The 25,813-nt window shown below is 43.4% G+C and overlaps 3 protein-coding genes across 3 annotated transcripts; 1 reads left to right on the top strand and 2 right to left on the bottom strand.

Annotated features, from left to right (window-relative positions):
* The first annotated feature begins 372 nt into the window (after positions 1 to 372).
* Positions 373 to 2,732, top strand: gadd45bb (growth arrest and DNA-damage-inducible, beta b). Its single transcript, XM_080513242.1, has 4 exons — positions 373 to 469; positions 1,065 to 1,166; positions 1,305 to 1,521; positions 1,742 to 2,732. The coding sequence occupies exons 1-4, from the start codon at positions 432 to 434 to the stop codon at positions 1,844 to 1,846; spliced, it is 462 nt and encodes a 153-aa protein (XP_080369368.1). The 5' UTR covers positions 373 to 431; the 3' UTR covers positions 1,847 to 2,732.
* Positions 2,733 to 4,532: 1,800 nt separating this feature from the next.
* gng7 (guanine nucleotide binding protein (G protein), gamma 7) lies at positions 4,533 to 14,551 on the bottom strand. The gene is made up of 4 exons (XM_080513067.1): positions 14,421 to 14,551; positions 11,626 to 11,774; positions 9,781 to 9,896; positions 4,533 to 9,576 (listed from the first exon to the last, which is right to left on the bottom strand). Exons 3-4 carry the CDS (start codon positions 9,859 to 9,861, stop codon positions 9,451 to 9,453), a joined length of 207 nt encoding a protein of 68 aa, XP_080369193.1. The 5' UTR covers positions 9,862 to 9,896; positions 11,626 to 11,774; positions 14,421 to 14,551; the 3' UTR covers positions 4,533 to 9,450.
* Positions 14,552 to 24,059: 9,508 nt separating this feature from the next.
* On the bottom strand, positions 24,060 to 25,133 carry diras1b (DIRAS family, GTP-binding RAS-like 1b; the record flags this gene model as incomplete). Its single annotated transcript, XM_080512922.1, has 2 exons — positions 24,060 to 24,347; positions 24,825 to 25,133. The coding sequence occupies 2 exons, from the start codon at positions 25,131 to 25,133 to the stop codon at positions 24,060 to 24,062; spliced, it is 597 nt and encodes a 198-aa protein (XP_080369048.1).
* Positions 25,134 to 25,813: the final 680 nt, after the last annotated feature.

The following is a 25,813-nucleotide window of genomic DNA, read 5'->3' as shown; positions in this document are numbered from 1 at the left end:
GCCATCGTTTTTACAATCTTGATCCTGTTATGGAAACTTAATGTTATAAAAAGGTGAGGATCTGGTGTTGCACAAGCTCTTATCTTGTGGTGATCATATGACTTTTCCATACTGTTGAGTTGGTGTTTTTTTTCCAATGACATGCCTTTTTGCATCATGCAACTCAGACTGTCAGAGTGACACTGCAGATGCACCTTAGTGCTGTTGGAAATGCGTCTCCTAAAAAACAAACAAATAAAACCCCAGGAGCCCACATGACAAAGAAAGACGTGGGTTTTGTTCCGAGCCAATGGCAGAGCCCTGTTAGTTTCGGTGCCTCCCTCCAGTCAGACTCGGTATAAATCCAGTTTCGCAAGTCAGCTGCAGACGCGCCTCAGAGAGAAAACCGCAGACAACTTTTACGCACTGGAATTACATTTTGAATCACAATCATGATTCCCGAGGAAAGCTATGCATCCATCGAAAACAGGTATGGGTTTATTCTTTTTCTTACGTTTTCATTCTATGGTTGCCAGAATAAAGCGCCAGTTAAGACGTCTGTCCCGGACATGTGCGTGGGCATCATGTGCCTGTCGGGAAGGACTGATCATTGCGCTGCTGATCCTTCATGTAATCAAACCACAAATCTCAAGTATGCTCCAATTGAGGACTTTTTGCTTCCTGCAAGACAGAGTTTTCCATGCATGTCACTCGACAATTTGGTATTATTTACATCATGCATGTCCATTGTAGACTTTATTTCACTTCATGCACACGTAATTTCGAGTTCAAATTAGGAATGCATGTATAGATAATATTCAAGCGTGGGAAACCTTGCAGAGTACCAGGCATGCATGCATGCTACACAGCCTGACCCAAGGCTCATTTGCAATGTATATTAATAGCATTTCCCTACGTCATCACTCTTCCACGTGTCACATAACCGAGAGAAATCACAAGCTTATTTGTTTGCCTTGAAAACTGGCTAAACTTCAGTGACTTTTCACACTAACGTTAAGTGTGACGGTTTCAGTTTTATTTTGTTCCTGTGCACAGAAGTTGATTGTTCTGTCTTTTCCCCTCAGGATGCAGTCTGTAGGCCTGGCTCTGGTGGAGTTGCTGGTAACAGCCCAGAAACAAGACTGCCTGACTGTTGGCATTTATGAATCAGCCAAGCTTCTCAATGCGTGAGTTGAAATTATGCATAGTGTGTTCATAACCCACAAGAGGAGACTTTTCTCTTCTGTGCTCTTCACAAAATGTTGGTGCTTTTGTTTTGTTTTGTTATATATATTTTAAATTCTATGTTTTGCTTTCCTCCCCAGTGATCCAGACAGTGTGGTCCTGTGTGTCCTGGCAGCAGACGACGAAGACGACATCGCCCTGCAGATCCACTTCACGCTGCTGCAGTCCTTCTGCTGTGACAACGGCATCACCATTCTGCGGGTTTCGGGGGCTCAGCGGCTCCAGCAGCTGCTGGGAGCCGTGGACGCAAACAGAAATCAGGAGGAGCGTGGAGACCTTCACTGCATGCTGGTTACGGTGTGTTGACTCAGCTACAAGCTGCTTCTTATATAACTACAAGGCCACAGTAGAAATGCTATAGTGGCCTTATCTCCCTGCTGCACTTACCGAGACCTTTTCAAAAGTGCACGCTCGTTCTTTGTTATTTTAAATTTACTTGTAAAATGCTGGTGTTGTCTGCAGCCAAATTGAACTCAATGCCTGAAAATGTTGTTTTTTTTCTTCTTCTTCCATGCAGAACCCTCAAGCAGATCACTGCAGACTACAAGAGGTGGGGACCTACTGCCAAGAAAGCCGCCGTCTTGACCAGTGGGTGCCTGAACTGATCCTTCAAGAGCGCTGAAGGGTCCCGACACCCCAGATTGTACGGGAAACTGTCTGAGTCCAGATACTGAACTGAAGTATCTTGATGCTCAAGCAGGAATGTCCTCGGATGGGTTCATCCCAGTCCACCATCCCGACTGAAGACAGAAGGACGTTAAGGACGAGAGGGAGTCCTTATGAAGGGTGAAACAGTCGGGCTGGAGACCTATAATCAGTCTTGTGCAATAGACAGAGACACAGATTCACATTCCACCGACATTGTCCTTAAAATGTCAGTAAAACCCAATCTACGTATCTGTCCCGTGCCTCTGTGTGGGTACTGACAATGTTCTCGGGGTGTGACATTAATTGTTTGAAGGAGTAGTACCTTTGAAATGTGTCCACACCCCAGTGAGTACCTGGAAAGCTTGTTATTGACTGGACAGGAATGTTGTAACGGTGAAACTATGCCCAACATTCCTATGTTCTGACATGGGAGAGTCTCTGGAGAGAACGGGTGTGTGTGTATGTGTGTGTGTGCGTGTGTGACTGTGGTATGCATTTGCAATACTTGTGTCCTTTAGAAAAGACTGGGTGTACTGTGCAGTATGCACATGCTTGGAATGAGACGCTAAACATGCAGAGGAATCATTGCCACAATACCCAGGATTTATTGGCTTTGCAGGGCTTGGAAAAAAAAAATGCAAAAAAAGGGCTCAGAACAGAATGTATTTTTGTTAAGACTGCTTTGTCGGATCAGAGCAGGTCAGCTTTAACTTATTAAAGAAACCACAATCTGTTTGTGCCTTCAAGAATGCTGCCTTTTTTTTTGATGATTAATATTGAGTGGCCACACTGTTAATTTATTACTTGTACTGTATGAGTTTATTTTATGCTGTTAAAGTCAAATAAATTATTGTATTCCTAAATGATGGACTGCTTTTGTGGGGGAGTCTTTGCTCAAATTTCAAAACAGCCTGCATGCGTCATGGAAACCGCTGAATCACGCAGCTACAGTTTGTATTTGGTTTGTAGTAATGGAAAATACATGCGCACATGAAGCAAAGCCTTTGTGGGCGAGTTTGCTCTGCCCTTGCAGCCTGATTTGGGTGGAGATAGAAACTACTTTGCACCGGGAGAAACTGGCAAAACAAGCTGATGCAGACATACCGTCCCTACAGGTCTGGGAAGGAGGAAACAAGTTTAGAGGATGGATCCAAAATCACCTGTTGGTCAAGTCAGATTCCATTTGTCTGCATGTTTTATTATATAATGCAGCTAAACCCCTGTGTATGTGTGTGTGTGTGCTTGTAACCCCACCCATGTCACTGTATCTGTGTTTCATGGTAGTCTGTTTACTGCTCCACTCCTCCCTTTGGTCTGTCTCACATGTCTGTTCACAGCTTCAGACTGCAGAGCAGGGGAAAGGGGAACATTCAGGCACATGGACCTCCCATTTCTTTACAATCAGCTGGGCGGAGGAGTGACTAGTGAGCCGGACGACTCTGTGATTGGTTGCAGTTTTGCCACCCTAATTCTGATTGGATTTTACTTGTAGCCCGATTGAGGAGGGGGTATGTGTGTGTGAGTGTTGAAGCAGAGAGTGTCAAAAGAACACCAGATTCTTAGGAATTACAATAAGGACATTCCTATTAAATGACCTAAACCAGAGGTTGTATCTGGCGGTACTCTTTGTTTACTTTCTCAGTGCATCATGTTTTCATGTTTGCACTGCACACTATGTACCCATTAAGCCACTAAAGCATGTGTGTGTGTGCATGTGCACTTTATAACTTAGTGGCAGTGTGTTCTGTTCACACAGAAAAAAAAGAACCAAATAAAGAGCAACAAAGTGTTATTAATAATTACCAAGAAGGTCAAATCTGCAGCTTTACCCGCTCTGTGTGTAAAAATGCTCTGCCCAGGATTACACACACTGACATTTACAGCTTTAATGTTTATTACAGCGTCTCAGTTAAGAGAAACTGGAAGGGAGAACTGACCAAGTATGGCATGCTCCAGGCTGCTTTTGCAGGTGTCTTGGATTAAGACAAAAGAATTATGCAATGCATGCCAGTTCTTGTTTTTTTTTTAATAAATGAATTAACAAGAGCTCCCTTTTGCACGTGTCCTGCAATGTATCGACAAAGGTTAATGTTTTCCAAGTGAACACAAATTTAATAACAGATTACAGTGAAAGTCTCACAAGTAAAAACCAGAAGTGTAGCGGAGTGTTGCACATAATGCATTTTGTGACACAATGAAAGCATCAGCAACATCCTGCATTGAAGATTCATGGGGCCAAGGGACATTTTCCAACCTCATGCTTCGACGATGACGTAAACATATGGAAAGGGTTAGTGGATGTGTTCTCCTCCAAACGACTATTTGGACTGTTTTAAAGTGTAGGAGAATGCGTGAGCCCTCACCGTGATAGAGCTTGAACCACACTGCCAATTGAAAAGTCTCAAACTGCATGTGGTTGAGATACGGTCTCACATTATATAATGGATTATTTACATTGCTCAAGCACTGTTTTTCATTGGTTTTCATAGTTTAGTGTGTCGACTGTGACGATTGGCAAGACAAGTAATTCATGTCTTGTATGACTGTCACCAGTGAGTGAAAGAAAAATGAAGAAAAGCAGAAGTTATTAACTATGGTCACTTGAATAATAAAACAAAGAAATAAAATACACAAAAATACGAGTTATTATATCATCTTTTTATTAATGTTATCTACTTCTCAATATCATCTTCTTTTTTTTTAACAGCAATATCCACAAAATATTAACAGTGTGCAAGAAAACATGAGTTATGGCACATCAGAGAACAGTTACAAAAAATAGATATATTTTCTTCATAATTAATCAAGGCAAAAAAGATACACGTACTGTATGCATATACAGGAGATCAGAACACAAAAGATGAGTCTCGGGAAGGGCTCGGAGCCAATTCATTGACACTTGATATGAAGGTTCACCAGCGAGGAGTCGCAACTCTCCTCAGCCAAGTTTCACCAGGCTCACTTTTGAGTCACAACAACGATGGATGTCCATCTTGAGCTGCGTGTTCCTCTTTTTAAGACTGTTCGTTCTGTTGATCCGATAACCCAAAGACCAGCATTAACGCAATATACGCCACTATAAGGCAAACTAACAACCAGTCGGTCAGACACACTGTCAGCCAAACCGACGCCTGGGGCCGGCTTTTCTCTGATCGAAGCCCAACCAGGGATGGAATGATTGACAAAAGAAACCATGAGGGCAACTTCAGTGTGTGCATGTGTGTGTGCTGATATGTTATGCATGCTTGTTTTGTTTTCTGTTTTTTTTTTTGATCACATCTTTGCAAGTGTTAACATCTTCAGCTTTCTTGCAAAACTGATTGCAAGTGAATGCGTTTTCCTTCTTTTTTTTTTTTTTAATTAATAAGGAATCACATTTTCTTCAGTTTTGCAATAATTAAAATGAACTCTTCCTTGGGATTTTAGTTGAAATCTCTGTTAGTAAAGTAATTTTTTTTTCCTTTATACATTTTAAAAACTCTTCATAGCAGTCTGAATAAGATATATCATCACTTCTTATTTATACACATACAGTAAAGGGATGCTTGCTCAATTCAAAGCATGAGCTAACGTATTAGTTTAGGAGAGGGTTTCTCATAGTGTTGGAGGATGAGCCCCCCCCAACCCCCCTCGAGGCTTGAACCACATTGCACGCCCCCCTAAACACTCATGCATACTTTGTCTCCAGTATTTCATGGTTGAAAGCCAGATTTCCTTATCATCTTAAGACATAATGGTTAATGGCTGTTGAGATCCATAGGCAATGAAAAGCATAAATCTTCTCGTGCTTTTCACAAGCTGTCAAATTTGAATTGCTTTTTTTTTTTTTTTTTTTTAATGTACCGACTGTCACTGCTGTTAAACTAATGGTTTTGAATAAATGCTTATGTATGCTACGTTTACACACAGGCAAGATGTGTTACACAATATAATCTTTCCACCATTAGTCGCACATTCCTAACATTCTCAATGTGACGTTCAGATGCGTAATGTCACACTAAGAATGTGAGGGATGAGCCACAATGGATGGTAAAATGATATTTGTCACGCATCAATGAATCGGTTTTACCCTACGCTTACTTCTCCATATTTTCCCTGTTGCTGGACACTTTAGGAACCATCGGTTTAAGTTACCACGCCTGATCAGAAACAGCGTAAAAAGCAAACAAACGTTGCCAGCTAAACTTCACCACTAGCAAAAAAAAAAATACTACATTTAGTATTTGATTACAAGTAGAAGGTGAGTTTTTAAGTTAGGTTTGAACAGTGCCAGTTCCCACCTGTTTGCAGTCTTCATGCAAAGCTAACTGTTGGGATTTCAACAAATATTCATTCTAAACGGGTGTATTCTCGTTCGACTCCCAGCCAGAGACCAAATATGTATATTTTATTAAACCTGAAATCGTTGCTCCAGGTCTCTGGGGGTTAGATAAAGGACTGAATTAACGTGTAGTCTGTGCAAGCAGAGAGTTGAGAAGACGAAAAAAAAAAGAAGAAAAAGTCCATCAGTAAGTGAATCGAGCAGCCTCGTGACTATTGTTTGACTTGTTGTTGGTCACATCAATCTTCCCACACTACAGTTGAACAATTATATCTTCTGACAGAATCCTTTCGTCTTCTTTCGACACATGAGCTCATAAAACCGCCGAGCAGGGACCAGACATGCTGCTCTGGCTTGCAGCATCATATGACCCGTACTCTGGTCGGACTGACCCTGACCCAGAAACCACAGGAGTCCAGTACTGTAACATTACTATGTGACGCCGCGCGGCAGTGACACGCTGCTCTCTCACACACTGTGTCCCTCCCACTAACACACACACACCACGCAAATGTGTGCGTGCGTCTCTATTTTTTTCCTTTCCGCCTACTCTGCCAAATCATCCTTTTCAGCTCACGTCACCTACGCAGGCGTGCACACAGACACACAGTCTGGGAAAAGGCCTGCTGTCTTGCTTTGGGCTAAATAAGAGATGAACAATTGCCTCGTTTCACAAGCCGTGACTTGCGGGGGAAAAAAACGTGTGCTAAAATAGCAAATTCAATTTGCATCAAACACAAAAGCCGCATCTTGAGAGCTCTACCTAAGCATTTAAAACATGAACGCTCCCGACACCACAGCTTTGCCCGAAGACTGGAAAACAAGGACGCACATTGCTCGGCTCTGTCCGAAAAACAACAAAATCAGCCTGCCGCTATCTCTGGGCCTCAACTTATTATGACTCCCAAAAGTTTACACAGCAACCGGGTCACATCGACCTGGTGACATGCTTCGTGACATGTCATGTCATGAAGCATGGGAATGAACCCCAACGACACGCAGTCGGCCTGACCCCAACGTGCTCTGCCACAAGGTGTTTCTCCTCACAAAAGTCCCAAGTAGGTGCTAAATGTGATGACAGCAATCTGCTTTCCCATCAGTGTTAAACAATAAATGACAGGCCTCAGAGCTCAGTTCTTCTTTGGCCTCATACAATCGTCCCTCACCTGCAAGAGTGAGTATAGGAGTGTGTTCTGTGTGTATGTGCATGTTCATCCAAGTTGCTTGTTGCCCATAAACCAACAAAAAAATAATGAGTAAAACACGTGGATGGCTCAGGTGTTGAAAGACCGATCAGGAGGTTGGTTTTGACCACTGGAATGAGGTCCGATGTTGATTCATCCTCTAACAGGACATGATCCTGAGCCTGACGGGGCTTCTGTTTCTGTTACATTATGTTGTCCTCATCAGTTGTGTTTGTATCGGTGGTCAAAACCAACCTCCACTATCAAAAGCCTCAAATGCCTGATTGGAAAGAAGGAGAAGAAGACAGACATGATCCTGAATGACAGAACAGAATAAGAGGTACTAAAAAAAAACAAAAAAACTCCAACATCCACAGAGGGTTGTTCTGTGTTTTAGATTTTGTATCTTACAAACACTGTACAGGGTAATACTCAACTGACCAAGTTCCATGGACTCCATAGAAAGAAGAAAACTCCAAAAAATAAACCCAAAACAGCTACTCTTCAACTTATCACTTCTGCACATGTCTGAAAGAAAGTTTATACATATAGTTTGTTTCTCTTAACATCATTTGTTTCTTCTTCATCTTCAGTTTTTACAATCAAGTTTGGTTTGCCAGAGGAGGAGTGCTGTGGAGGAGAGGACACAGGCGGGGGACCAGGACCAGGTCAAGCTCGGTCAGCTGTTACGCTGCACACACTCCAGCTTTTAAACATGTGGTTTATAGCACCCAATAATTATGCATTGGAGAGTTATTTCTTTCTTCTTTCTTTTTTTTTTTTTTTAAGTTTGGGGCATCTCCTCCAGTGGGCGAGGTCAGGCTGCGGCCTCGCCCTCTCTCGGGGTAAAGCACAGCTTGGGTTGATATTGTAGAAACCTTTGTTTAGGTGTCACGCCTGGCTTACAACCGGATCTCCTCTTATTTCATGAACACAAGCGAGAAAACAAACCTGATCAGCCAGGTGCGACACCCAAGTGCAGTCAAACTGAAAGAAAGAAAAAAAAAAAAGAAAAAAGTACAGTATTGTTTTTATCCGTCAACAAAAATATCCAAACATACATTGAGTTCACGAACAAGTATTTCTTAAGAAAAACGCAGTAAACGTCCGCGGTTAACAGCTTCAGTGTGGACCGCTCACTGTGTTCCTCTCACGGGTGCAGATCTGAGTGATCCCGAACCAACAGCAGTGGTCAGTGGCAGCAGATCACAACGCAGAGGGATCGTTTTGTACAGGTTGGCACAGCTGGAGGCTTGGCCCGAAGGCTGAGGACAGCCATCGTGAGGCCACAGGCAGAGAAGGTCTGTTACAGGTTTTGGGTGGGAACATGCTGGAGTCCAATAAAGGCAAAGGGGCTTCGGCCACTTGCTCCAAAAGTGAGACCTGCCGTGATTTACACTGACGGGCTCGAGGACAAAGCTCTGAGACGTTTTTTACTCCCACAAATATAAAGAAGAAGAAGAAGAAGAAAAGGAGAGCATTTACTGAGCTGTTAATGGGATACCAGTTCGTGTTTGGCACGGTTGGCCGAGCGCCTACCGTTCCTTTTCTGTTGCCCACATGCATCCTCCTACTCCCTGCCTATGGCACGGCTGCCCATGCTTCCCCCATCAAGTCATTTCATAACAAAACAAGGAAGAAAAAAAAATGTATACCAGTTTCCTGCCGATCATTAATGTCCAAATCCCTTTTCAAGTTAAGATGACACTTGTAGTTAATTCACCAGCACATATGAATATTACCAAAGCACCTTGGATCATATTCAGTGATATACTGGTTTCAGCCACCGCGAGCACAAGACACCCTCGCCTCTGGCTGCTGCTCTGGGACACGGCGCTTTTCCAGAGTGGCCAATTTGGGAGTGTATGTATTTTTGCATGTGTGAATACTGGACACAGCCATTTAAAATCAGATTAGGCCGCTTGAAGTTTTTTTTTTTCCTGTGTGTGTGTGTGTGTGGGTGTGTGTGTGTGTGTGTGTGTGTGTGTGTGTGTGGGTGTGGGTGTGTGTGTGTGTGTTGGGTGGGGGTGGGGGGGGTAGTTGGGGGGGCAGGACAGGAATAGCAGGGTGCAGCTATAGGATGATGCAGGGTTTCTTGTCCTTGAAAGGGTTTTCAGATGTGGGGACCCCCACCAGCAGGGGGTCGCTACGAGCGTGCTGCTCACAGTAACTCATCAGGTCTGCCGCTGCTTTGGACACCTGGTGGGACGAAGGGGGCGAGAATAAATGAAGGAAAGGGATGCAAGCGGCAGAGAAGGGGGCAAAGAAACAGTTGTGTGGTGGGTAAATTTTGAAAAAAAAAAAAAAAAAAAGGAAAGGAGAAAAGAAGTGAAAGATGTGATGATAAATGTATAAGAGCAGGACAGATAAATGCGACTGGAGGTTTGAGCGCGAGTGTCTTACCTTAATGCGTTCAATCCCTGCCTCAATCCTCAACTGTTCCACCAGTTTCCTGGCCTGGGCGATATTATTAGTGGTAGACATACTGATCCATCAGAATACGCCAACACAGGAGAAAACTGGGTGAGAAAGAGAGGGGGAAAAAATTCTCACACTGCAGAGTGCAATTCATGATGAGAGCAGAATGAGCTGGGTCTAAAAACATGGACGGGAAACAGCAACAATAAGAGAAAAACACTGAGTTTTATCCTGTAATTGTACTCAAATACTTCTATTACATAATTTATGTCATACTCATTGATTTCTTCAGCTCAAAGTATTCTTCTCAAAAACTACTTATTATAATTTACTGTGTTAACATTTTATTGCTGGCATTTGATTTATTTACCCTGGAACACTACTAAAGCCATGATTTAGGTATAAATCAGGGGGTTTCTTCTTTTAAATGAACAGATGAGATGAAAGATGGAAGCAAGTACTATCACACATCATGGAAATACTTCTTAGTGACTTAGTAGCATGACTTGTGATTTAAATCAGGATTTAAAACACCCTTTACGGCAGCTTACCGCTGTCTGTCTGTCTGTCTGTAGATTAGATTAGATAGTAGATTAGATGGCCTTATATAGATTGTATTCAAATAGGTGTAACTCTATTTGAAAAAAAAAAATATTGGGGAAAAAAAATGTAGAAACTATAGCACTATTGTAAGTGACATTTTGTGCATTTCACTCTAACACCAGCATTTAAAAGAATAAACATTTGAAAGTTCTAGATTAGTTTTAAAATAACTTTTACCAACACCCACCCTGTGGGTAAATATTTCAACGTTCCCTAACTGAGAGCTTCATGAAGAGTAAAGTACAGTAACGAGAACGTTTTTATCAGACTTTGAGTCAGTGAGGGTCAGTTGTGAACAACAGTGATGGAGCGACAGCGCCACTGTGAGGAGATTACATGCCGGTGCAAATCATTTGTGAAACGTTGTAGCATCCTTGTTTCCACTGTGTTGTTTTTATTTATTTTTTTTTTATTTTGTATTAGTTTTTTTATTTTTATTTTTTTAAATAAATTGACAGTATATTGAGGAATTAGATTGGAACAGAAGTTGATACAGAAGCTTTGTAAAACTACTTTAAGCTGTTGGTGATTTTCGTCTGGATAGAAAACAACATGACTGATAATGGAAAAGTGCATCTTTAAGTTAATAATATGCCTTTGATGGATTTTTTTTGGGGGGGGGGGATCTAAATATGGAGTTGTAAATTATTTTTTAGTTCAGGGACCACATTTACCTGTGTTTAATCTCAAACGGTTCGGACAAGTAAGAAGAGCAATAACTTTTTCCATCAGTTTTAATAAAAGTGCGTCCTTGAAATGTTCAAAAAACACAAGATATGATATGAAATCTGATCAACTTTAGTGTTTCTTTGCGACTAATGCAGGCAAAAGCTTCTTGCTTCTCAGACTGCAGGATTTAACGTGTGCAGGTTTTAAACACACACACAAAAAACTCACCTTCATGTGATGTACGAGCTTTAAATGCTCCAACAATTACAATGACTGTTTCTATCAGATTGTTTTGCATCATAAACCCCACTCTTATGAAGTGTGATAGTGGATAACCTGTGAACAACTGTTATTTTTGGTTAAAAAGAAGAAAAAAAGAAAATAAAATCATAAGGTGATACTTTGGGGGCCAGATTGGATCCTCCTGTGGGTCGGTTTGAGCCCACGGGCTGCATGTTTCACGCTGCTGAAGAAAAGTTGCATTTACTTTTGCTCTGCAGGCTGAATGGAAAGAGAAGATGAAAGATGAGTCAGTGGGCACAACAAACAGAGCATTACCTGACTGATGGTGCGCAGACAGGACTCCCTCTGAACACTAATATGAATGGATGGAGAAGACGACCTCAGCAACGCAGGGACAACAGGAGCACAGTTGCCAAGTCAGAATGACGGAGCCGGGCGGCGGCCGAGCTTACATCGGCTTGTCTCTGTGCAAGAGAGAAGAGCAGGTGAGGTTCAATTGAAAGATGTTCACATGAGAAATCTTTTTCTGTGCCGTTAATGGTTTAATGCTGGAGTTTGCAAAAGAAGGGAGGAAACTGCAGGAATAATCTGACATATGCATATTGTGACAAATCAAAATGAGAAAACTGGCTTCAAGGCAAATCCCGAAGAATGGAGCAGTTGCGGCAGTGACGGACAATATATAAAAACCTACAAGCTATTTTGCATTAGAAGCATCGAACCAGCAGTTGAAGAGTTGTGGTTTTTATGGAACCCAACTTCTCTTATAATGTGAAAACCACGAGGAAGTCCAAAATGTAAACAAAACATGCTCCACATATTCCCGAATTTAATGAGATGAGCGGTTGCTAAGAGAAAACAACAATAACGGTTTTTTTTTCAATAACACTCAAATTAGAAAACTATTTTCAAAACATTATTACAGTGTGCATTAGAAAGAGGGAATTAATACAATTCCAATTGCCTTCGTTCTCAGATAAAAATTGATATTTGTGTCATTGCTAAACGATTATCTTAACCCCCATTATCCATCATCTATCACCATAAATTCATTTTACCCAACACCACCCAGAACCCCTTTTCTAATCTGATATAGGAAAATTCATTCATTAGGGGACACAGTGGCATTCGACTCTCTTCAGCAAAACACAGAAGTCAGCACATATGATCAAAATACACCTCGCATACATCACTATGTGTGTATTACAGCTCTGTCTCTCGCTGTGTCACTCTGTCTGTCACCCCCCCCCCCCCCTCTCTCTCTCTCTCTCTCCAGAGGAGAGTCCTGCTTTAATTACTCCGACTGTGGAGTAGCTCGAGGATTCATGTCAGTAATTAGGGCTTTTGTCCGGTGCCTCTGTGTGCATGAGAGAGAGAGAGAGAGAGAGAGAGAGAGAGAGAGAGAGAGAGAGAGAGAGAGAGAGAGAGAGAGTTACCGGTACAAATGACAAATACCTGACATAAACTTTGTCTCTGGCCACTCAGCCACTCAGCTGCCCTGCAACTCAAACCTCAATCCCAGATTTCAAAACAACTGCCCCCCCCCCCCCCCCCCCCCCCCCGCCAATTAATGCAGATCTAGACACATTTCATATTTCCGTCTGACTACAGGATGGCGTTTTGATATTGTTGAAATTAATTGGTTACATTTGAACCTTCATCAGGTTCATGCTTGACTAAAAGACTCATATGTTACGCATACATTTACAGAGTGTTTATATTTGGCAACATAAGATTATCAGTAGTGAAACGTGGCGGCATTTGGGGTTTACTCAGATGGTACTATATTTTAGGGATGATATTAACCTATATTAACCTTTGACCCAGACCTGACTGTGACCAATCCTGACAATACCAGCTTTGACCCCACAGTGTTGTGCAGACTGGACTTTTATCCCTCATATTTCCTATGAGTGCAAATATTTTGGAGTGTGAGAAGGGATGGATGTCCCATCAGTGCACGCACACACACACACACACACACACACACACACACACACACACACACACACACACACACACACACACACACACACACACACACACACACACACACACACACCCTGTATTATCTTGTCAGTCGTCACTGGATGTCCCGAATTCACCCCTCGTGTGGCTTTACTGAGAAACCCAGCAGGTGTGTATATCCCACAACAAAAGGTGAACACTGTGAGCTTATCTTGCATTTGATGTGCAGCATGCACAATGTAACATGCTCCATGAAACAGAAGTAAACAAAGTGCTTCCAAACACTGACAACCGGATACAGTGGAGTCAGTGGGCAGTGGTCATGCACAGCTAAACCACTTACTAGTTCACAAGTGCTGTGATTTATTCAGCCTGTTGATTTTTCAAACTTTCTGGAATGTACCAGAGAGAAGAAAGCCATTACTCTCTCTCTAAAATAATAATCCCAACAAGATCAAAACACAGAAAACAGGAGAAGCACCAATTTCTGCCTCAGATCACTGCTCTCCTCTCCGGCACCCCAAAAGGAAAACACTTCTTGGAAAGCAAGGCGCACAAAACCCAAATATATACAGTAAGGTAGTGGCTTCTATCTGCTTGGACCAGAAAACATCAAGCAGAGCCAGACAGGCCTCCGTCCAACCAGCGGAGCCAACCAACCAGGGAGCCCACTGAGCCTCTCTCAAGACGCGCAAATATGCATCAATCCTTATTGATCCCAGCGGCTCCCGAGCGCTGATCGGGCCTCCGGTACGGGGCCATGTCCTCTGCTATAGGCCCTGCTCGCTGCTCTGCCGTGTGAAAACACAATGCGGGCATTTTGATGGATAGAACAGCATGTCCTCTCTCTCCCATGGCTATCCACGCACCGCGCGCACACACACACACAAGCACACACACACACAAGCACACACGCCGACATACACACGCATACGCACGGGCGCGCAAGCACAGGCAGACCTTGTGGACAATATCAAAGATATTTTCCCGAGCAGACACCAGACCACACTGTTCCAAGCTCTGCAAATAGGCCCCGATTGTCAGTCGTGGGAGCTGGGTGGTGACATGTTTGGAGGGAGGCAGGCTCCAACAGCCAATATAAACCCGTCCAGCGGCAATGGGCACAAGACCGGAGCGCATACCATTATGTTCCGCGATTATGCAAAAAAAAGAAAAAATGATGGTGGGGAAACGGCCTACTCTGGCATATAAGAGCCAGCAGCTGTGGCTTCTGCGTCCTGAGAGTCCAGTCGAGCAGGAGGAAATCTTCCACTGACCCTGTCCCCGGTCCTCCCCACCCTCTCTGCCGGCAAAGGGCTGGGGGAATCCGGATTCGTGACACTGATGAAGCCCCTCTCTCCGCCGCGGCCGCCCTCGGTGACGAGAAGCCGGGCTTGCACAGGGGCGCACAGATGCGTTCGAATTATCACACACGGGTGAGAAAAATAGCCGAATATCTCCAAACTCACCTCCGATTGCGCTGTATTGGTGATTTAAAGGGCCAGATCCGCTGGTTTCTCACCCTCGCCGCTCGTTCACTCCCCGTCTTCACCGAGCCAAACGCCTCCCCCTCCGCTACCAGTGTCTGTCCACTCCTCTACCCCCCTCCTCCCCACCCCCCTCCCCCCTCCCCCCTCCTCCTTCCATCCGATTCGGTGACAGCGGCTTCAACCCAGGGGCTCCTAAATAAACATTGTCAAACATTCACACATCAGGTCTGCAAGCCACGTCAAACCAAAAGACACAGTTGAAATGGACGCATTTCCAGTTACAATCCCAAAAACTAACAGGCTCCAAGTGAATCACCAGTTCTGAGGTGGACTCGTGGTAAAATCTGAAAGCTTGTTCGGGGTCATTCATTTTTGTTTCCAAGCAAAATCAGGTAAACGATGTGCAACAGGGGAAGCCTGCTCTCACCTCCCACAGAACATCAATGGTTCGGTTCCAGCCTTCATGTTGGATAAAACTGCCATAAAATCCGTACTTTTTTCAAAAATATTTGTATTTCTCATAATGCAATGTTGATTCCATTGTTAAAAATGTTGCAGACATATTCTACTTATAGGCACGACTTCTAAATGCATTCAACTTGATTTGCATACTGTGTTTTAATGAAATACTTGCCGTCCGGTTGATCCAATTCAACTCGCGGTGCGCTCAAATGTATTTCTTTATCTTGTCGATTCAAAGACAGTTCAGAGACAACACGTATGCACATCTGGATTCGTGCATTTTACCGTAAAAAGCGGGATCCCCCCTCCCCCCCAATTCGAGGGCAGCGCATCATGCTGCCACGCTGCGGCGCTATTGCTCCACGCGCTGGCTCCCACTTCTCCAGGGAGGAGTGGGCCTCTCCACTCCTCTCCTCTCCTCTCCTCTCCCCTCATCTCCTTCTATTCCTGGCAGGCTCCGTTTCCACAGAGCTGGAGTCCAGTCCTCCTCCACACGAAGCTAAAAGAACCGCATCTGCTGCGCGATCATTGGCTGAACTTGGACCGGCTGCGCTGCGCACAAGAGGTCTGATGTGTAGGATACTTCCCCATCTTTGACCAAAAAAAAAAAAAGAAAAAGAAAGAAAGAAAGAAAATGGTGAGGTTGGTGTGGGATTTTAGCCGCATTCAACCATTTACGCATAGCCTATACATCTATGCATCTTTTCTGGCTGCTTATTATAACCGTTGGAGAGCTATTTATAACTGTCAGAGTACCGCATTGGCCTCGTTCCCAATGACGTGGGAAATCATGCTGATTCACATACAGTACATTTCACTTTAATTTCCTCACCTTTTAGCTCCATCTCCCCACCACCCACCCACCCCCTCCCTTCTTCATTTGTCTCACTTCCTCCTCCCATGTCAAACCCGCTCCCTCCCTCCTGTCTGTGCTGGTGAAGAGGCAGCAGGTTACAGTGGATCAGAAGCAGAGAAATCAGCAGTGGAAGCCCATGAGTCACCGTTTATTAAAGATGCTCCCGGGCTCAAAGAGGTGGCAGCCCCCTCCAACACCCACACACTTTTTCATCCCTGACCCACAGACCTCCAGATATTCTCATACGTAGTGCATGTGTGTGTGAGTCTGTGGTTATCTCGTTGGGATCCAGCTGACAGGTCCAGGGTGGCAAAGTTTTGGGTGTCGTGCGGCCCCAGCAGCAGTTTGGGAGACCTCTGCCTGTCGTAACGCATCTCTGTCCCCGCCAGGGTCACACCACACTGATGCGACAACAGTCGTCAACGTCACAGTCTCCATGGCAACCACACCAGGCACAGCATCCCTGAGCAGATGTTAGAGGGTTCAGAGAGAGGAGGAGGAGGAGGAGGAGGAGGAGGAGGAGGAGGAGGAGGAGGAAGAGGAGGGGGGGGAAGTGCCAAGCCGGCATCTCGGTGTGAATTCAGCTACTGTAAAATGGTCTGTACAGTCACTGCAGCCTTCGTAAGAAACACTTTCCCCATTTGAAACACTGAGATGACGCTGTTTTAAAAGCAGGTATACTGTTGTCCCTCATCTTACTGTAGGCCCACATGTGTATTAATTATAAAAACATTAGTTACAGTGCACTTTTTTTTTTAAACCATGGTGCAAGTTCTTTACAAGTTTTACCTGTTTATACTTTATTGTTTATCTGAGAAATTACAAATAAGGGGATTTTATTGCTGTGCAATTAATACGGCACAAAGTATCAAATACTTAGAGTAGTTAGGAGAAGACGACTTTCCTTACGTCGCAGTGTAACAGAAGCTAATTTTCAATACTCTATGATGGGAAGGCATCATTCATTTGCAAGAACAAATTATAGACACCAATATAGGCTGCTTGCACTGTGAGGATCTTTTTTGAGTTTGTAGTTTCAGTCATACATAAGTGCAGTTTATAGCACTTATTTATGCAACAACGTGGATTAACATTTGGTCTGTTATCTAAAAAGATGAAATCCCTCTATTATATTAAGATTTGATCACCATTATATATATTTATTATACTCCATAGTTCGTCTAAGAATTGTGCTTTGATCATAGATATATTATACACCTAAATAAGTGAAATCTCTTCTATTAACAGCACAGGTTTGTCTCATTTATTTTATGTAGTTACATTAAATAAAACTATACAGTAACGAAACTTCTATTAAAAATGTATTTGATCCTCTGGGTAGTTTTACTGTGATATTATTTAACAGCTTTTTTCCCCCACAAGTCACAACGGTACTTTTTCTTAATCAGCTTTTCAGTGAACTCTTCAATGCTGATCATTTCTGACTTGGCCACTGAAGTTAAGAAATACGTGTAGTTTGCGCAAATTAAATTTTAGTGTTAAACCTTGCAATTTAGGGACCCCATACACACCAGTTTGATCTCAATGTGGTCGGAGCAGTTATCTTGCTTTATTAGTTGTTGTTTTTTTTTTTTAAGTTGTAAATGAAAAAATTAAAACCCTGACAGTTGCATCTTTAAAGAACTACAAAAAACACTGCAGGGACAAAGCAGCTAAAAGTCTTCCTTTTGTATTTGTGCAGTTGATCTGATGAATATACACATGTTTTAGAAAGGCAAATGTTTGTGGCATGTAGCAAAGCTAAACAGTAATAACATGTGTTTGTAAATTGCAGAACGGGAACAGTATTCAACAACTATGTTAATGGATTAGTTCATGCCTTGAGTGTCTGGGTGTACGACTGAAGACACCAGGGTAGATGTGCAGAGGTGATTCTGAATGCAGCAGCTGCACAGAAGGTGGAACATTTAAAGGACAGAAAACATGCCTCAGTTCACACTTTTATTAGGAAAATCATTTTGCAGATCTGATTATTGTCATATATATATATATATATATATATATATATATATATATATATATATATATATATATATATATATATATATATATATATATATATATATGTATATATATATATATATTTATTAGTTTCAGTTATTCAGAGGATGCATCAGCACAGTATATTTTAATAGGAAGACTATTGCTAGAATAAATATCTATACATCATAATTAGTTAAATAAATAAAAAAAAAGTTCCAACCAAGAATAAAAGAAAACGAGAGAATCATATACAAAACAAATAAGTGCGTAAAAGAAACAAACCATTTGCAAAACTGAAGCCGTAAATGCTGCTGAGGAATTTATTTAGAAAATACAAATATGATTCACAGTTTGTGTCCTTGTTCTCATGCTGGCTGAAACACCAATAGGGACCATGCAGGAATGAAGGGCCAGAGCGACAGGATTGAACCAAACTGCTTCACCCACAAAGTCTAGACTGGATGCCCCCGTTACCCCCCCCCCCCCCCCCCCCCCCCCCCCCCCCCACCCAGTCTGCAGAAAACAGCCCATGAGGATAAGAGGAGATCAGATGTAAAAGGGTGAGCCAGAGAGTTTGGCAGGTTTAGTGGGGGCGTTTCCACGTTTCCATCGTCCGGCACCGATTCGTTTCAGATCCTCGGACATGAAGTGTGACTGGATGTGACTGTGACCTGCTCTCTGATGCTAGAAATGACCCACAGCTCCCCCCCCCCCCCCCCCCTCCCCCCCTTTGATAACTTCCTTGCTCTTTGTTTCGATTTTCCATCCTGCTATGGGAGAACACATGTGAACCACACTCGCTCTTATGCAACATGACCAGTAAGTACCCTGTTTCCTCACTGGCGGCAAACAAAGTTTGCAGTGAAATCTTTCTGTGTGCCTGTGCAAATGTCCAATGGAGGCTCCTCAGCCATATTTAATAGGTGGTTGTTACAATAGGAATTGAATAACATGCTAATTTAGGGCGACATACATCATTTACTCATTTACCCATGAACAATCAAACATAAAATCGGTGTTATTGACTCAAAAAGGTTAATTTCATGAATAACTCCTGCAGCACTTTTGGGATATTTATTCCAAATTCATGGTTCTTTAACACATTAGTCTGAAAATAGTTCCATTGTTATTCATTTCATAACATGTAACATTCGTCTTTCCGGGGCGTTTCTTTCACGGCGTACTTTGAAAGGTCCAAACAAAAAAGTCAAAATAGCTTTCACGTGACAAAAACCTTTACGTTTGCTGTCATTGCCTCTGATTGAACTTAGTTTTTAATAAGAATAAGAGGAAAATGCAGGTGACGCCACCGCAGCATCCTTCGCGCCGCACGCTCTCCTCTCACGTCTCTAAAATCTGAATTCCTTTGAACATTATTTACAACTATCTACAGTCGGAAGTGAGCAAGGTCGGTTTTAAGTCTGTTCAAGTGCAACCGGCTCACAATTGCACACGTACAAAAAGATGTGAGAAAGAAAAACAGGGAAAAAAAAAAAAAAAAGATGGCTATGGGATGAAGTTGAGATTTGAGGGGGTGGACAGGAGATTTATAGAGGAGTGATTGCTGACAGGGGGGGACTGTACAACAGCGCAGAGCACAAAAACAGCCAGTGAGAGAATGAGGCTTCACCGACAAGGCCTGTGTGAATGTAAAATGTGTTCCAGTTTGCTGTTTCTGTGTGTTAAGTGGGCAACCGAGGGCATGCCGACTGCCTCATCTCGCCAATTTTTGTCGACCGTCGTGTATAGATGTGCGTCTAAAAGTGGCGTCTTGTGTGAAGGATGACTCATGCAGAATGTGTAGGCATTCTCAACAGGAAAGCTTCAAACATCTGACGGACGCGTCATTGGATGGCACAACAAGAACACGCAAGCATGCACATACACACACCCGTGCAGGCCAGAGTGAAGGAATGCAAAAAAAAAGACACACACAGAGACACACACACGCACGCACACACACACGCACACACAGGCGGTAGCAATGAATCCGCTCTATCGATGAATGAGACGAGACAAGCCGCAGGAGGACGGGCGCAGCGGTGTCCGTCCTGATTCCTGCCCAGCGTCTCACTCACTCAGACCAGAGCTCACACGCTCTACACGCACCTCGTCGTCTCTCGCACACGCACAAGCTGAATCATATACAGGCCATGACAATTGCAGTTGAACTTCATCTTTTCACACGGCGTCTATAAATAGCACGGCTCCCTCCCTCACTCCGGCTTGATGTCCATAACGCTCTCGCACGCTGCCGCCACCGCCTCATTGTTTTTTTGTTTTGTTGTTGTTTCCCCCCCCCCCCCCCCCCCCGCTCTATCATATTCCGTGCAGGGACATGAAGAATGACAGCCTCCCGTTAACGTCAGCACAACAACAGATTGCATAAACATGCGCACGCAATCTGGCATTTGTGTGGAGCAACCAGATATGTGAGGCTGATATTTATGCAGTGTGTGCACCACCGCTGACAGCTATACATCCGATCAGAGCTCAGTCAGGAACTTATTACAAAACCCTTTTTTTTTTTTTTTTAAAGCATTTTCTTTTCACTTCAGGACTTCATATGGCCACAACACAAAGGCTGTACTCCATCGATCTGGCATCAAAACAAACAAAAGATAAATTAATAAAAAAATAAATAAGGAGAAACAAATATAACTTAAATCTTTTTTTTTTTTACACATTTGTTTTCCAAGTTAACATATTAAAAAAAGAAGAAGAGTACAAGTGAGCATCCCTGCCATCTAATAGGTAAAGGGTATGTTTACAATGCAGATTTTTGAGTTTAACAGGACCTCACATTAGTGCAAAGTACAACACAGCAATAACAATTCAGCTTCAAGAACAAAATAAATCAAAAGTAACAGCCATGAAGAGGAACCTTTAGTTACATATTCACATTTTGCTAGTATTATCTTATCGATAGATCCGAAGAGTGGATGTGTCAAATACAGTATACCATTAAGCTGTATATTACAGTACATAGCAACACCAAACCTTCTACTGTAACAACATTTCCTGGTTACAAAGGGCTTACTCCCAGAAAGACAGTGGGTACAGTATTTCTTTACATGGGTAACATCTTACTTGAAGCTCTGATTACTATTTTATTGATGTACAATATGCTTATTTACAATACCTACACATTGGAAATAGTATTGTGGCGTATGTCTACGGGCATGTATAATGCAAGTGGGACATTTTACATGGTGCTTATAAATGAGGCATAGCTGATTAATAAGCAAGTCTTCAAGTAAAATGTCACCCTAAAGTGCCCAGTTGTTGATCCTGCTGCACACATAAACACAGAGGGGGAGACAGACGAGGACATTTGCTGTGCTTTATCTTTTCCAGAGAGAGATGGACACACAGTTAAAAGGGGTTATCGTCTGTGTCTTTGGGTTTAACAGTAGGGGAGCAGATTACTCTCCACACAAATTCGTCGTTAAAACCGCCTGAGTGATGGAGAAAAGTAGACAAACAATCTGGCCTCTCCTCTGCCGTCCTATGACCTGCGATCCTGCGGGGGTTACGTCACATTTACGCTTTGCGTGACCACAGCTAACCGGTCACATCACAATACCCTGTTGTTCAGCAGAGCCACAACCTCATTGTGCCATGTACCAGAGGAAATAAACAAACAAAAACACCGTACATCTGCTTCAAGACTGACAGCTACCTATATATATATATATATATATATATATATATATATATATATATATCGTCATGTAGTTGTTCCTCCACGTACAGCAGTAGAGAATAAATAGAAAAGATGGCATTGCACAACAAAACAAAAATGAAATATATGTATAAAAAGACACACACACAACATAAACAAAATACAAAAACAAGTACAAGTAGATATGTAGGTAAAAAGTATTGTGCTTTTGGATGTCCTGTATACACTCTGTACAATATTAAGAGCTCCTGTGTTGGGAAAGATGTGTATCCATGCACTTTGGACATACAGTGGAGCTGGACAGCAGCTCCCCATTCTCCAAGCGTTACCATAGTGTTGGCAGAAATATGGCAAAATAAAGTTTGTGTGTACGTGCTGTCTATGCTATAAAGTGCAATGTGAGGGTGTGTGTGTGTGTGTGTGTGTGTGTGTGTGTGTGTGTGTGTGTGTGTGTGTGTGTGTGTGTGTGTGTGTCTGTGTGTCACTTGCATGGATGCATGCTGGCATGCTGAGTGTGTATACTCATGTGTGCCTGAATAAACATATGAGAGATAACGTAACAAAACAAACAGCCAAAAAAAAAAAAAAACCTAAACCTAAACAAAAAAACAGGAAACAGATTTACTAACTGTGGGGAATAATCTGCATGGAGCAACTTTACATCGACTAACCCCCCCAACCTGACTTTTTTTTTTAATTGTTTTCCCCCTGTGTGCTTTTTGTTTGAGGAGGGTTGTTTTGTTTTACCTTCACATGACATAAATAAAAGCATCATAAAGAAAAATAAAAACAAGAGAAAAGAAAAAGGCAAAAAAAACAAAACCCAATAGAAACCTTCATTTGAAAAGTGCCAAAAGCAAACTGACATTCCTGACCTCAGAGCCAAAAACCATCTCCTCACATCTTTAACAACTTGGTCGTGATTATCCAAGTGTAACCTCCGCGTAGGCAATGTAGACACGTACATCTGTTTTCATGAGAGTCCAGTTTCGTTTCATTCAGAGTTTGTTTTGTTTTTCCCGCACTTAATGAGTCTTAAAAGGATTGTTGCGTCACTCCAGTGGCACGTGTGCATATACCCTGCCGCTGGACGTCGTTCCACCTCGGACGAGGACACATGGCGGTGAACGCGGATGACTTTTCAACGTACCGATGTCGCGATAAATGCAAAAAGAGGGACTTTTATTTATCGTCGAAGAGGGGGCGAGGATGTGGAGCGGATGGATGAAGTTCTCCGACGAGCCGCAAACGTGAGCACGAGCGCGTCGGATTTGAGTCGTCTTCACTCGGTTTCTGGTTTATTAGCTGAGACGGGGAACGACTGGACGAGACGGAACATCATCAAATGTCCCATGTGTATTTACACGAGATTCCCAGTGAGCGGCTCTAGGATGTGGCTGTAAATTGTTTTATTTTTGTATTTTTGTATTTTTTTGAACTGCTGTAGTTCGTATTGTTCATGCCAGCAGTCACAAACCTCCGAGTCCTGTGTGTACAAGCATGGCAGACACCTCAGTCTCTTAAAACTGTTTCTACCAGATGAGTGAGCTTAGCTAACATTGTCGACTCTGTTACATGTACATTACATTTCTCTATAGTTGTTATAATAAGGGGGGGTGGGTGGGGGTATGCAAAGGGTGGGGGATGCTGAGAGGAGCGCTTAGGCATGAGCGGAGCAGGAAACGAGGGAGAGAGGGAGGGTGTAGAAGTGAGAGAGGATATTAAATGGGTAGCGCTGATCAGAAACGCTCGGTCTTTTATTTTTTTTTCCCCCGAGGACTGCGGCAGTCTGTGGTCTTCACTCTCGTCCAAGTTCTCCCAGGAGCTCCTCGGCCAGGTTTTTTGCTTTTTTTTTGGCACTCGGGTGACGCGCGAATCCCCGCATCCCCGCATCCCTCGCCGTTTCTGAATCCATCTGACTCGGACGCTTCTTGGTTTTTTTTTTTATTTGCTCCTCCATATTCTGCCACTCTCTCAATCTCCCGTCCCACTCGGCCGTCGCTCCTCTTGAAGCAGATTTGCACATGGATGAACGCTGCGAGCTGGAATGTTTGCCTGTATGTGAGCTGTGTTTGCGAACGGAGGAGGACATGGATGATGATTCCCAACCCTTTCAAAACGTTTTTTTTTTGTTTGTTCTCATTGATTCACCTCAGGAGTCTTTCGTCTCTCTCGTCTTCCGTCTTTATCTCTTGGTATTTCCCCTCTCCCTCTCCTTCTCCCTCTCTCTCTCCCTCTCTCTCTCTCTCTCACCTCCACCTCCCCCGCTCCTCCTCCACTCAATTTACATCACGCTGCATTTGCCCTTCAGTCTCTCGGCGCGGGACTGTTTTCCGGAGCGCTTGCCGTCAATGTTGAGGCTCATGTTCCTCTTCTTGTCCAGGTTGAGGAGCTCCTGGAAGAGCTCGGTTACATTGTGGTTGGTCTTGGCTGACGTCTCCATGAAGGCGCACTTCCACTGGTTGGCCTGGGCTTCCCCGTCCTTGGTCTCCACCTCTCGCTGGGTTTCATCGCTCTTATTTCCAACAAGCATGATGGGGATGGCCTCAACGTTGCCTTTTATGGCCAAGACCTGGAGAGAATGAGAACAGTAGAATGTCTCTTTTCTATATAGCGTCTCTGTTGGCAGCACAGAAAGTAAACAAGTTCCAAAGAAAATCCCAAAACAGAATCCCCCCAAAAAAGGCCCGAAACAGGACATACTTATTTGCTTATTTGTTCTGTGATTTAAATGTCCCTGTTTAAAACGCTTAAAACCTAAAGACTTGCACTTCAATGGATCAATTAAAAAAAAAAAAAAAATCCTTCAATGAAGCTTATAAAGATTACCCCCTGGCACAAAGTCATCATTTCACCTATTCAAATTCAATACAACATACAAGTAGAATAAATCAGCAGAACGTTCATACCGCATAAGCTGCAGCTGCAAAGTAACTCACCATAAATAGACCTATAAATAAAATACACTCAACTGTATCCTCTCCCTGAACTGTACACGATCGCTCACGATCAGCACGGACATCTGCAAACACACGCGAACACTCCCCACCTGTTGGTAAATGGGTTTGAGCTCCTCCAGGGACTGTTTGCTCGTGATGGAGTAGACCAGGATGAAGGCGTGGCCCTTGGAGATGGAGAGGCGCTGCATGGCTGGAAACTGGTGGCTGCCCGTCGTGTCTGTGATCTGCAGGGTGCACACGCTCTTGTCGCAGCTGATCACCTGGCGGTAGGTGTCCTCCACCGTGGGGATGTAGGTGTCCCTGAAGGTGCCCTTCACGAAGCGCAGAACCAGGGAGCTCTTCCCGACTCCCCCGGCGCCGAACACCACCACGCGATAGTCGTTGCTCTGCTCCGGCATTCTGCCCCCTCAGGCTTAAGACAGTGTTACACCTGGGGTATTGGAAAAATAAATAAAAATAAATTGGGAGCACAGCAAAAGGATGCGAGGTCAGGATTACAGGATAATTTCAAGGAAATGCGGAACCTGTTTTTAATAACATGCAGACAAGATGCGGCAGATACGGTTCAGGGGTAGGGACAACAAGGGGGGGGTTGGGGGTGCAGCAGGGACTCAACTACACTCCAACAGGCCTCACAACACTCAATACGTCTGGACTGACTCGGAGCCAGAGCACAAATTAGAGAGGATGAGTTTGGTGTATCTGCGAGCATTTCACCTGACGCAGACATTTCCCTAATCAATAAGCCTCGCGCAGTTTCTCAATTTCAACCCCCCCCCCAAAAAAACAATTCCAGCATTTCCTCATTTATCATCGAACTGCAGCAAACTCTGCAAGACACGAGCAGTGAGCCGACGGCTCGAAAGAAAAGCCTCAAGAGGGGAGACACAGCAATGCGTATAACACAAAGGAATCCAATACATCAAAAGACCGAGATGACAGCTTTAAAGAATTTACTACAAACCTCTGTAACAAAACGAAACGGAACATTATAGCTTCTCTGAAAAACACAGTGAACTGTTGGACAAGTCCAGTGAAATGCGTGTGTCCATGATACCATCTTATTGTAGTCAACTTC

Source organism: Blennius ocellaris, assembly GCF_963422515.1.
Source record: "Blennius ocellaris genome assembly, chromosome: 17".
NCBI classification, from domain to species: domain Eukaryota; kingdom Metazoa; phylum Chordata; class Actinopteri; order Blenniiformes; family Blenniidae; genus Blennius; species Blennius ocellaris.
Note: the sequence above shows the minus strand (reverse complement) of the source record. Positions and strands in the feature narration are given on the sequence as shown.